Source organism: Balaenoptera musculus, chromosome 8 (genome assembly GCF_009873245.2).
Source record: "Balaenoptera musculus isolate JJ_BM4_2016_0621 chromosome 8, mBalMus1.pri.v3, whole genome shotgun sequence".
Taxonomy (NCBI): Eukaryota; Metazoa; Chordata; class Mammalia; order Artiodactyla; family Balaenopteridae; genus Balaenoptera; species Balaenoptera musculus.
Window position 1 is genome coordinate 86,031,324 of NC_045792.1, and position 13,440 is coordinate 86,044,763.

General features: G+C 44.0%; 1 protein-coding gene across 4 annotated transcripts in view; it reads right to left on the reverse strand.

The window, feature by feature from the left end:
- Nucleotides 1–570: 570 nt before the first annotated feature.
- Nucleotides 571–13,440, reverse strand: part of PAMR1 (peptidase domain containing associated with muscle regeneration 1) — a 175,063-nt gene continuing 162,193 nt past the window's right edge. For 3 of the 4 annotated variants that reach the window (XM_036861654.1, XM_036861657.1, XM_036861656.1), the window contains 5 exons: nucleotides 9,382–9,594; nucleotides 7,531–7,597; nucleotides 4,280–4,512; nucleotides 3,022–3,314; nucleotides 587–1,651 (listed from right to left, as the gene is read on the reverse strand). In XM_036861654.1, coding sequence (XP_036717549.1) covers nucleotides 1,115–1,651; nucleotides 3,022–3,314; nucleotides 4,280–4,512; nucleotides 7,531–7,597; nucleotides 9,382–9,594 — 1,343 coding nt within the window. In that variant the 3' untranslated portion in view covers nucleotides 587–1,114. Of the gene's footprint in view, nucleotides 1,652–3,021; nucleotides 3,315–4,279; nucleotides 4,513–7,530; nucleotides 7,598–9,381; nucleotides 9,595–13,440 lie in introns of all 4 variants that reach the window. The other variant, XM_036861655.1, reaches the window with a different exon arrangement.

Consider the following 13,440-nt stretch of genomic DNA (forward strand, 5'->3'; position numbering starts at 1 on the left):
GTGAGGGTAGGGGAGAAAGTATAAAAGAGTGAGTCACCCAAAAAAGAGAATGTTCCTGAAAAGATCACTTCAGGGATTGGATTGGATTCAATTCATTTTTTTTTCCTCCACTATCCAGTGGGAGTCAGAGGTGGGGCTTGAAAGGAAAATCATATAAGTTATAGAGAAGAATGAAGCTGCAGTTTCTTGGCAGATCTCAATCGAGTGTGAGTATATAGGTGGGTCCAGTTCAGATGCTATGAAAATAGGTCCTAAAGATTTCTGGAGGTTCAAAGCAGGTTTTTGTGCTTGATCTAGAACATGAGAACAAGAGGGGACACTAGAAATCCTCAAATCCCTGGTATTTTCCTCTGTTTGTACCTTATCTGATGGTGCCCATCCTTCCTCTCCCCCACCTGAAGGCCCAGCAAGCTGCAAGCACTGGTATTGAAAAGATGGCATCGGCTTTGCTATACGCATTATTTGGGAATGATAATCTAGGATCTATTTTAAAGGGCTGCCACCCAGCCATTGGTCCCAACACATGTAGCTCAAAGAGGCTGCATGCAGGAATCAGAGCCATGGCACATTCATTCCGTGGGTCAGAAGCCAACCCTTGTTTTATTAAAGTGTGTACAGGGGATTGGGAAGGAAAAGGACCACCTCGTGACGCGGCAGTGTGCACGGACACCAACACCGCAGCCAGGCTCCGCTGTCCGGGACTGTCCTGCAGGCGGCTCTTTGGAACTCTATCTGGCTGGAGCCTTGGAGAAGACCTGATGAAGCGAGTCAACCCTCTCTCGACCAGAGCTGACCATGGCATTCGCACCACTGAAGGGCAGGTGGGGAAGGCCACTGGGTCGGTTGAATGGGGAGGATTTCTTTGCTGTTCGTGTAGTCTGTTTTGAAGAAACTGAGTTCTTGCAAGCAGCCCCGGTATCTTCCAAATGGTCCCAGCAGTCAGGGAGGCAGCGGCCTACCAGAAAGTTAAGCTCGGCTCGCCCTCCGCTGGTTTTGAAATCAGAAGCCCTGGCACAGCCAAATTCATGGGCAGAATCACATTTCAGGTCCACAATGCCTCGGGCAACACACGTAGGGAAGGATGCACGGAAGTGCTTCTTGATGGGCCTGAGGCTCATTTCATGTTTCTCTCGATCCAGTCTTTGAAAGGCAGCACTTTGGTGAAGGCTGTGTAGAGGCTGTGGCTGCATGTTTTGTCATAGCTCCAGCTGACCAGCCCCACCAGATGCCAGCGGGGCTCAGGGGACGCCCGTCCCGGGAAGAACACAGCGGCGATGCCCCCCGTCTCTGCTGTGCAGATATCAGAGGGGGCAGTGCGGTCCCAGCCGGCACAGAACATGTTGTCTGTGACGCTCACCGGGATGCCGTGCTCCTCGTGCTGCTCCTCGCACAGCAGCGAGTCCGCCACGCTGACCACCCCCGAGCGCAGCGTGTCATTCTTGAAGCCGGGGCTCCTCACGTCGGCCAGGACGTTCCAGCCTGCCACGGTGATGCGGGACTCCTGGAAGGAGGTGCTGAGGTCCCGAGGGGCCGCCAGGCAGATGGGCTGGACGCGGGTGCTGATGCGAGCCTTGTCCAGGAGCTTCAGGACGGCGATGTCCGCATCCAGCAGGATGGGGTCGTAGTTGGGATGCAGGATGATTGCAGAAACCTACCAAGGTGAGGAACGGACAGCAATTGTGAGCAGCCAACTCCATAGTGATAGGAACAGGCAAGCCCCGGGGCTGAATTATTGGGAGAAAATGTCTAAGAGACAGCTACAATTATGCAGAGATACTTTCCTCAAGGGATCATAGAAAGCAACTGCTCTATTTCCAGGATTGCAAACTGAAATGCCCGCCTGGCTGGCAGGTTGATTTTTTTTGTTTTTTTGTTTTTAACATCTTTATTGGAGTATAATTGCTTTACAATGGTGTGTTAGTTTCTGCTTTATAACAAAGTGAATCAGTTATACATATACATACGGCAGGTTGTTTTAAATAAGTTGAGTGGACAGGTGAGGTTTCAGAGAACGGGAGTGCATGCCCCATGCACAGGGGGCAGCTGCCACTTTGCTCCAGCTGACCACTGCCATGCAGAAGTGCTCATTTTGCCAGAGAATAGACTCCAGATCTCTGGCTGAAACCTCCTGGTTTTGAAATGTTGGCAAATAACTGATTAAAAAAATATATGTTAGCACTATCAAAACACAAACCCCTAGAGGCTACCAGTTTGCAACATCTGGTCCACTGTAAACATTGCATTTACCCTCAAGCCAGTAAGATAGAGCTATACCCAGGGTGGTCCACAAGACTTTTCCACAAAGTCTCCCCTGACTGTCCCCATCCTTGCTGATCATCTTCTTTGACGGGGGCCTCCAGGAGCTTGCATCTGTGATGCGCCGCAACATTCTTATGGATGTGTTCTATTCCTTCAACTATATTTGGGCTCATTTACTCAGGGATTCTATTGTGTTGGACTAGTCACGATATACTGGTCTGTCTCTTCCCCTAGCCTGTGGACTCTTCAGGGCAAAAACCATGCCTTATTCAGTTCTGTATGTATTCCCAGTGAATGGCATGCTGTGGGAACTCAACAATGGATGGATGGATGGATGGATGGATGGACAGATGGATGAGCTGGATGGGTGAGTGGGTGGATGGAAGAGAGGGAGGGAGGCAGGCAGGGAAAGAGAAGAATATTACAAATTTATTAGGAGTCTCTATTTTTCCTCAAAGCCTACCTAGCACAGTGTCCTAAGCATAAGAGGTGGTTACCTTTTGATGACCCCAGTGATAGAAGATATTTGTTACTATCTTATTTTTAAAACAATTTTAGGGGGGAAAGACACCATAGTCTTTCTAGATGCCCCTTTCTAGTATCTGTCAATATATATTAGCCACCTACTATGTGCCTAATATTTCCAGGCTCTGGGCTGGATGCTAAAGTGCTAAAGTGACAGGACCGACACAGTCACTGCTCGCCCAGTACTGGGAGTTGCTGAGCCAGAGGCCCGGTTTCCAGGCTGCAGCCCTCTCTCACCCGCAAGCTCTGGATGCTTTTCTCTTCCCGGTCATCATCCCTGTAGAATTTCCCCAGGACGACTTTGAGGTCTGCTGTCTTGATCACGGTGACCCTCCCCAGGTCGGTGACGCAGTGGGCAGACACCACCACGGTGCGCTCATTGACCAGGGCACCGCTGCAGACCAGGAACCACGTGTCCTTGTGCAGGCTGCTCCCGTGCACCCCGCCGGCCCTCCTGTAGATGGCAGCCTGCCACGGCCAGCGCGCCCTCTGGGTCTTCGGAGCAGTGACGTTCTCAGTTTTCCCACAGACTATGGAGAAAGCACCAGCTCAGTAATGCAAACTCAGACCTTCCCATCCAAAGGGGAATGTGTCAGTCAACCAACAGAGCACAAATCTGGAAAGGTGGACCCTACGGATGTCAAGACCACAGAGCATCTAACCCGTTTTTCTTTTCCCTTTAAACATTAACCAACCACCTTGACGTGGTTGACTATAAAGTCTAGGATTACGATTGGAGGCTTACCATCCCAGCCACTTACTGGGCAAGTTGCCTAATCTCTTACAGCCTCAGTCTTCCTGCCTGCAAAATGGATACAGTAATCACAACTGTCTCCTAGGGTTCTTGAGGAGAGTGGATGAGATGATGTATATAAACAGTTAGATTCAAAATATCATGACTATTGCTATAAAGATGACCACCTCGAACTAAGCCATATTCTTCTTCTTTGACAAAGAGGATGGGGGTAGCTTAGTATGTGCAAGACCCTATTCCAGACACTTCCGTGTATTACCGCAGTAATCATCATTATAACCTTGTGAGTAATTAATACCTCATAATCTAATTAATAACAATAACCTAATTAATACCATTGGGTGATGAGAATGAAAACTGGGTTAGATAGGGTAACCAAGGTGATATCACCAGAAGCCCTCTAGCACCTTTAACCCCTTCCTCACTTGGTGTTTAATTATTGCTCTGTCCCTTTTCTCCAAGTAAATATGAAAGAATTATCCACAAAAAGTATGCCCCCCCTTCCCAAAAACTTCGTCTAAGATTTAACGAGTTCATTTCTCCTGGGTAAAAAGTTTAAGCCAAAGGAAGGAAGCTCTAACTGTGGAATTTCAGACTTCGCCAAGCTAGGGAAAGTATTAGAGGGCCATTCTTTTGGACAAGGAGTTTTTGCCAAAAAAGCCTTCAATAGGGTCAGTGGCTTTTCATAGGCAGCAATGGGAGATCGAAGCTGCTCTAGACCAAGGACAGGCATTGACTCACTAGGGATGCAGGACGGGGCACGCCCACTCCACTTCCCAGTCCTCAGACATGTCCTCCGGCTGCTGCCCAGGCGGCGGTAGAAGGGTGAGATGCACTCATACTGGATCTGGGTGTGCAGGTATTGGTACCCAGGGGGCAGGTCTCCAAAGGGAAGGGCTGGCTTCTTGGCAGAGGCGTCCTGCAGCTTCTGCTTGCTGAAGGTTGCTGAGTATAGCTGGTGTAATGGTGTCTCCCTGCGTCGGAGCACCCGGCCCGGAGAGAGAGGAGGGCCAGACACAGTCATTGTGGCTCCTTTATATCCAAGCAAATCCCCACGTAGATATTTGGTTACAGACGAAGGGAAAACAGCTATCTATCTCATCCTCTGTGTGTGTCTCTCTCTCCTTTTCTCCCCTCACACCTCTCTCTCTCTCTCTCATACACACACACACACACACACACACACACACACATGAACGCTTCTTCTACCACTGAGCAGGTCTTCTTGCACACTTCAACCTTCAATTTATTCCTCCATTTCCATTTCTGGCATGCCTCCAGCTGCCCTGGATTTTAACCAAAGAGCATAATATCTGACATAATAGCTGCTATCCAAAGGTACGCTACACATGCACACACACAAAAATTAATAGTGAAATTAAATAAGAAAGGAAGTTAATTTCAAGGGGAGAAATCCAGGCGGCTGCTTTTCTCTAACCATTATCATAATGGGGCAGTATTAGGAATTGATTCGAACCGAACTGTGTTGATACAGCAGCTTGATTTAGCAATTAGCAGATGTAATTAGTCCACCTCAGAGAATAAAACCTTCTCTCAGAGCACATTGATTGGGAGAAATAAGGAGCGTTGTGTGCGAATGTGAAAAGGTCTTTCAAATGAGCCCTGAAGTTGAAGCACCCAGAGACCACTCTGGGATTCTTGGGAGAGAGGTGTGCACACTACACAACTTGTGCTCGTTTTATATCAGTGCATAATGACTATTAACTGACAAGTTAGAGTTCCTTTAGGAATCAGTGTTTTCATCCCATTTAATGAATGGAGGAAGGAAGCCCAGAGAGGTAGGTGGGAGTGCTGAAGGGCACACAGGAAGCTAAGACAGTACCCCAGGCAACACAGGCAGTCACGGTTCCCATCCTGGTGTCCCTGCCGTGCCAATCCATCGTAAGAAATCTGTTTCATGTGTCTGTACCGTGCTGTGCTCAGAGCAAACATTCCATCCACGCTGATTTCATCCAACAAATCTTTAGCTCATGTTTAGAACCAGGTCTGCAGTTCAGGGAGCTTCTGGACTTGCAAACAAACACAGCTTTTGGCCATTGAAGGTTTGCGTTGCCTTTGGGGGTTCCTGGGTGAGCCTGGCTGCTGGAGACCATCATATCCCCGCTCCAGCAGCGTATCTTCCAGAAAGATATTTACAACCAAGTTTTAGGCTTGCTTTCTCATCTACATGAGACACCTGGCACCTTGTCACCTAACCCCCCATTACAACCGCTTTACAAAATGCAAAGCCCGGTGGTGGTCTTTTTTAACAGCTCTGGGCCTCCTCTCCAAGATGTCTCCTTGGGAAGAATACTTACTGGAGAGTCCAGCCCCAGGTAAATCACAAAGATCAGAAAGGAGGGTGGGTAGAAATACTGGATTCCACTGCCACTGTCCCCAAGGAAATGCCTTGCCCGAAAGGGAAATGGAATGAGAGAGCCAGAGGCAGAGTGAGAGATGAAGGAATATCCTGATCTTTGAATATTTCAGATCACTTGTTTGGGGTCAGTTCCAGTCACTGGGATTCATTGTTACCATTTCTAAAAGCAATAGATACTGCTTACAGGTGTTCATAGGTGCAAGGCGTTTTTAAGGCCTTTATATAAGGCTTAGTTCAAGCTTCATGCATCAGGGAGCAGACCCTGAAGACCCTGGATTTGCATCCTGGGTTTGCTCCTTCCTCTAGCAATGTGACCTTGGGCAAGTTCCTCACCCTCTCAGAGCCTCAGTTTACCCATCTGTAATAAAAAGTAATAAAACCTAAAATGAAATGGTAATAATAATACTTACCTCAGAGGTTGTAGTGAAGATTAAATGAGCTAATATATGTAAAGAACTCAGAAGTGTAACGGGCACAGAGCAAACACCCAGTAAATGCTAGCTATTTGCCTTGCATTTAATCCTTAACAGTCCCCAGAGACAAATGTTATTGTGATTACCCTTACTTTTCAAAAGAGGAACTAAAGGCTCAGCAAGCTTAGGAATTTGCCCAAGAATACCCAGTGCTAAAGAGAGATGACAGCAGGTCTTGAACCAACTGATCCAATCCATTCATTCATTCATTCATTCACTCATTCATTCAATATTTTGGGGGTGTCCACCACGTGGCAGGCACCGTTCTAGGAACTAGAAGGCTCAGCATGAATCAAACAGAAAATGTTCCTGCACTTATAACTTTCACATTTTTTTGGTGGGGTACAGGGAGACAGAAATTGAACAAATAAATGAACAAAATGTCGGTAGGACAACAGGTGGAGATGGATGCCACGGTGAAAACTGGAGAGCTCTGTAAAGGCCAGAGAGCGCTGGCTAAAGAAGTCAGCTCAGCGGTCAGGGTGGAGGTGGGGTTGCTATTTTTAAAAGGATGGTCTTGGAAGGTCTCTCTGCCAGGTAAAAACTAAGCAGGGAACTGAAGGAAACCAGGCACTAAGCCTCGCTGAAATCCAGTGGAAGCAGGTTCCTTCTGGAGCCACGGGTGTAAGGTTCCGTAGCTGCCACCAGGGGTCCCCACCTCTATCTTTCCAGGAAAAAAGCTGGGTGGGTGTCCCTGAGGCCTCACATCCTTCATCAGGGACAAGTCATTCATCTCCGGTTCCTGGCCCCACCAGCCTGCCTCATCTGCTTGGTCACTACCAAGAACATCTTCCTAAGCCACAGCTGGCTGCATAATAAATACGTAGTAATTTCAGGAAGACTCGAGTATTAAAATCCAGTTCCTCAAAGACCATCTTAAAGTCTGGCTTCCCACCAGCACTTACTTTCCCACAATCCAATGAAATCTGTGCATCTTCCAACAGTTGCTACCTCTTGGCTAAAGGCAGCTGGCTAATAAGCCTCCATCTAACGAGCCCTATTCTTCCTTGGCCAGTCAGCACTGAGTGTCCCTAAGAAACCTCAGACCATCTTTGGCCAAACACCAGTGGGGAAAGGGGGTGGGAGAGGAACGAACGTTCATTCGCCTTTAAAGCAGAGTTCAGGTGTTTCAACCTCACCTTGACTGAACCTGCGTTGGAAGAACTCTCCGTCTCACCAGGTCTGAGATCTTTGGTTCTCGACAGGCTAGGAAAAAAAAAAAAAAAAAAAAAAAGACAGTGCTGCATAATCCTTTTCCATATTAACTGTTCACACCATTCAGTTCAGATTCGTACCTGACCACCCTTTCTGGAGACCAGTGCACATTCCCCAGGCTTTCAGAGGTAAGACACGTTAGCCAAACTTGGACAGCTCGCTTAGCAAAAGAGCATGCTGAGTTTTATCTAAATTGGCAACCCCCTCTGAAGAACCCCAGTAGAATAAACACCTCTGCAGAGCTGCTCCCCCCAGGTGATATGAAACAATGGTAATTAATAGATTAGGATTATCTGTTCACATAAACAGTATTGGCGAACTTAATCAATACAGAATAAAAGCCAAGGTCAAGGTTCTAAAATAGAGCCCAGCAGAGTGAATCACAAGGTTCTCATTTAAAACCAGACAGCAGTGTCAACCATCAATAAATCTTGAGTAACTGATTCCTCCATGTCTCTGCAACTAAGGCCCCTAATGATCTTTTGAGGGCAACTCAAAGCCCAGTTTAATTTTTTTGAAGTTTCTCTTTCTTCACAAGTGAAAAGGAATCCTTCCCATCTCACTTTCCCAATCAAGCAGCCAACATTCGTCTAATTAGCAACCTAGGGAACTCTGCTTGTATTAATTTGTAAGAGAAGAGTTGACAAAAATCTCCAAGGACATGTGTAACACCGTTTCCATACTTAATGAAATCAAGAATCAGAGTCTGTGCTGGTGAGGAAGAAGCTTGCTCCTGGCTAAAGTCTAAAGTGATTTCTTCCTTTCACAAATCTTTCTTTCGTTCCTTTTCCCATGATTCAGGTTGTTGACAAACACTCAGAAGGGAAAGTGGAGGACTGAAGCAATTATCTGGATAATCTAGGCCAAGGATATGCTTTTCTTCCCAGGAAACAGCTAGATAACTGTGACCTGCCACCAAAGGAGAGGGGCTGTCGACCTGGAGCAACTAGTGAATCAACTCAGCAAGAAACTATGTATGCCCACTCCCAAGCGGAGTAAGGTCCAAATTTCCCTATGCAACGTTCCATTTATTCTGGTCTCCAGCTACCTTTTAAAATTTACCTCCCAGATTCCAGGATTGATTCACTCTTTGTTTACCATGATTCTTTCACTTCTGCCTACACCACCTTCCCTTTGTCTTCTAACTGGAATATCATCCCAACTCCTCTTTACCTCTATAAATCCTTCCCTGCTTCCCAGACAGGTTCCAGTGCTCTCTGCTACACGCAATTGTCTCTATTTCACTCCTTCTCGGAATATACACCACTCATTTGTTCTATAACTCTCCTTTGAATGTTCAAGGGTTTACTGTCTTTTTAAGATGCTTTTAAACATCTTAACATCTCAAACCTCCCTCCACATAGGCTGGCAGGGATGATGTGTCTATTGTGTTCTTTTATTTCTTGCACTAATTTAATATTGCATAGAGAGTAGATAAATGTAGCCATATAAATGCATTTTAATTGCTTCAAATCTATGCTTGGGTTTGCATGTATAAAACTCAGCCTTGTCACCTTTCCTAAACTGCTCTGTTAACTACATCACTCTTCTTGATCACATCAAGACATTGTGATTAGGATAAGCAGGTCCTTTGGCGGTTCAAAAAAGAAGCAAATATTTTATGGATGATTTCCAACCTAAGAGTGATGTATGGTTCCAGTGAGAACCTAAGAGAGAAGGCATTTTTCCAGTGGCTCAAAAACATGTATGAGAGCTACCAAAATGTCCAGCAACTCCATCTATTTCTACAGACTTCAAAAATATTTGCAAGTTACCTTTTATGCAGATGGGTTGTTTCCCCGACCACTCTCCATTCTGCTGGCAAGTTCTCATCTCATTGCCGCTAAGAACATAGGAGTTGTTACAAAAGAAGGTCAAGACGGTGCCAATTTTTGCATAGCGCCCATTGATGAGCCCAGGGCCTCCTGTAATTTTCTTGTACCCATTGACTGGGTCCCCAGGGTCTGAGCAGTTTCTTTCTTCAAGGACTGAAAGTGGAAAGAAAAGGAGAGCTATTAATAGTCTGAAGCATTCCATTTTAGCATCAAATATTTTCAAGTCTCACTGAATTAAAAACGCAGTGATACAGAACCTGCTAACAATGGTACTCAAAGGAATTACCAAGAGAAAACCCATAATAGAAAAATGCATGCATTAGACATATCTTCCCCTTGCTTTTACGATTTATTCTTAAATTGAGAAGTGTTTCATCCCATATACAAATAAATTTGACACTACAACGGTCTCTCATATAATCATGTTCATTTGTTTCTCAAACTGTGGGAGATGGCCAGGCCTGGACAAAATACACATTTTGCCTAAGTTTTTATGATCAGTATACAAGGGTTATTGGTTTTCAGTGTCGTAATATCATCTCCTTCGTTCCCTAAAGCTTAGGCAATTAAACCAGACTATTCAGTTTCCTATTTGTGTTGTACCCAGAAAGTAGAACAGATTCGAAACGAGTACATATATAAATTTAGATTTTATATTTCATCTGCTGGAACATTAGTGTGTTAGAAGTTGTAATTAAAAAACACTAGAGGACAATATAAATTCAGAGATACAACAAATTCCCTTGATCTCCAAATATAACGTTCCATCTAAACATTTAACAATATTCATTACAAAGATATCTCTATTCTCTAATTCATGTTGCACAGCTACTTAGAGTAAAATTGGCATCACCAGCTATTCTAAGCACTGGACAGGATATTAGATATATCCTGGAAATATTCTGTCAGCTAGATAACATATTTTTCTCAAATGGATTATGGCAAATTACTGAATATTACTTGCCTAAGGACACAGAGTAAGTCCCCTGAAGAATTCAACCTTTAATTACTGAGTTTGGGTACCAATCACTCTATCAGCCTCCCTAGTCTCTTTTTAATCATTTTTTCTAAGACACAGGTTCATTCCTATAAAACTGTCCCCACACAATACAATTATGCACTGGACATGCTTTACTTCCCATAAATGTCCCAGTTACCTTTCAAACAACTTACTTGCTTGCCTCCAGGCAAGAAATTAATGTCCATTCATATAATACTTCTACAATATTTGAGAACTAAAAATTAATGAATATTCCTCTGTGCAATTTGGCAAGGTTGCTAATATTGTCCAAGTTTCTGGTTTGTCTGCTCTAAGACTGCCTGTAGATCACATGACAGATGATCTCAATGACACTCTGTGTGTTTTGGGCTATGTGCTTTGAGCAGTTTCCCTGAGGGTTGACTCCAAAGCCCCATTTTAAGTGTCAAAAAAGGACCTCACTGAGTGAGCTGTTTAAAAAATACCGAAATGGTATAGTGAGGGCAAAGCACTTTTCTGAAGCTTCAAGTGGACTCAGAAAGTCCCCCAGTGCTTATATTTCCAGGAATCCCTCTATGATGCGAGAGCAAGCATTCCATATTGCTTCAGTGATGGGGCCACCTTCCTATAGTACAGACTCATTCAGTGCTGAACATGTAGCCCAGAAACAACCAGCAAGAGCCCACAGACTTCAGTCATCTCAAAAACATGTGTTATACCTGCAAGTTTTAGAAAATGGAATTCACCGTCAACATAAACATCAGGGCATTTCTCATAGAAATCTGTGTTCCTGGCTTCTGAGAAAATTCAGTTCCGGAAACCCTGGGTCTGTATTCTCACACGGCAAGAATCAGCTGGTGTGGGGAGGAGCTCCCTGCCTGGACTGGACCACAGCCGTGCCTCGGTCACAGGCCTCCACCGACCAGCTGCCTGGCTCTGGCAGACACTTAAATCTGTGGCCGGTTAGGCTATATCAAAGGGCTGTGATTTGTGTAATTCAAGTGTAGCTCCTCATCCATTTTGAGTTTTGCTTGCTAGAGCTCATGGCCAAGAACGATTGGGCTATACTAAAGACCCGTCCTGGAATACTGAAAGAAAACGAACTAGCCTCTAGCCGCATCAGTCTCAGCAGAAGACAAGAAGGGGCTTCTACTGTAAGCCTAATTGTTGCATTTTTCTCCTCTTAGAAGTAAGTAGCTTCCTGGTCCAGTAGGCTCCCACTCCACGATCTCCTACTTGCAGGATTCTCAGGGATCCTATTTCTGTGACATTTCATGTGGGTTTAACTGGCAGGAACAATGGAGAGTTCTCGAGCTCTCGGAGGTAATAAAGCCTCAGGACAATTCAGGTTCTTTGTTCCTCTCCCTGAAGAGGCTTTAAAGGAAGATTTAAAGGGAAACGGACTCAAGATATCCAAACAGGTCTGCCCACGGCTGAGGAATTCTGCCATATTTCTATAATTCTTAAATGCCTATTCCTTTATAACGTGATGCGTCTGAAATCAGGTCACATGCCTACATTTCCTGTAATATTTCTTTACTCCCAATCCCCAGAACAGCTATAATTAAATCAATGGTGCACCTTAAACTTGCTAAAATCTTAGAATGGAGAACTATTTATTTGGTTTTAAGTTATGCTCATGAAATGTCCCCAGGGCTGAGCTGAATGATGCTTCCAAGTGAGGGTTCAATGGGAGGTGAGACTATACGGCTGAAATTCAAGAGAAATGCAGACATTAGAAACAGATTCATAAAGGATGCAGATAATGTAGTTGTCTGACACTACTGAAAAATAAATAGACTGAATATATTCAAGGAAATAAAAGACAAAATTGAGAACTTTGGTAGAAAACTGAAAACCTTAAAAAATAGCCAAAGGAGAAATCTAGAACTCAAAAAGTAAAGTAAAAATTCAGTGGCTGAGTTTAATAGCAAACCGGATACAGTGTAAGGGGACTAACAAACTGAAAGATAACTTCAAAGAAAAGATTCAGAACAAACCCCAAGAGTCAAAAAGGTGAAAAATATAAGGAAAATGTAAGGATACAGTGAGGAGGTTAATAAATACGTGTAATTGGCATCCCAGAAGAAAAGAGAGAGAATGGAGCAAAACCAATATGTAAAGAGATAATAATTGAAATTTTTCTGATGAAAGATGTCAACCTACAGATTTACAAAGTCCCAAACCAGATAAATATGAAGAAAACCACACATAGACATATCATATAAAACTGTTCAAAACCAAAACCAAAGAAAAACAATTTAAGGAGCCAAAGGGTTAAAAGACTGGAAAAACATCCTTTAAAATAATTACAGTCATTATCTCTGGCTTGTAACGCTGAGAATGCTTTTTGCTTCTTTCTACTTTTTTTTAGAAGTTTTATAATCAGAAAATGCAGCCATAAAAGTTTGTTATTATTTTTGTTGTTGTTTCTATTGTTATTATTTTTTAAAGTATCAGGCAAAACGGTTTGGGTCCTCCCCACTAAGCCTATAAAACTAGCATTAAGTCTTCATGCCTTTTTTTGTGTGTGTGTTCCCATACCCTCTCCAACCCATGCAAATCTCTTTACCATCTTGCATAATCACAGACTAATCCAACTTTCCATGAACTCAGATTTAAATGAGTTTAAATGAGTTTTGTCACTAGACTCTGGTGGAAAAACAATGTTCTCCAGGATCCAGATAGCTATAGGCTTAAATAATCATTTGGTCCTCAGTGTCCAGAATAAGCACACAGTAGGTGTTCAACAAATGTCTGTTTGCGGGTGGAAGGGATAAAGGCTAAAATGTATTCATTCTTCCACTTAATAAACCAGGGCCTGGGAAAATTAATTAATTTCTCCAAGACTTGCTTTTCTCATCTATAAAACGAGATAATAACACTTTTCTGGCTGGGTTGGTTTTGAGGAGTAATTTAAACTACACATAGTCTCTAATTCCCTTTTTTGCCTTTATTTACAAAGCACCCTACTGCATTTAAAAATCAATTCCCCAAATTCATACACCTTAAAGAAAAAC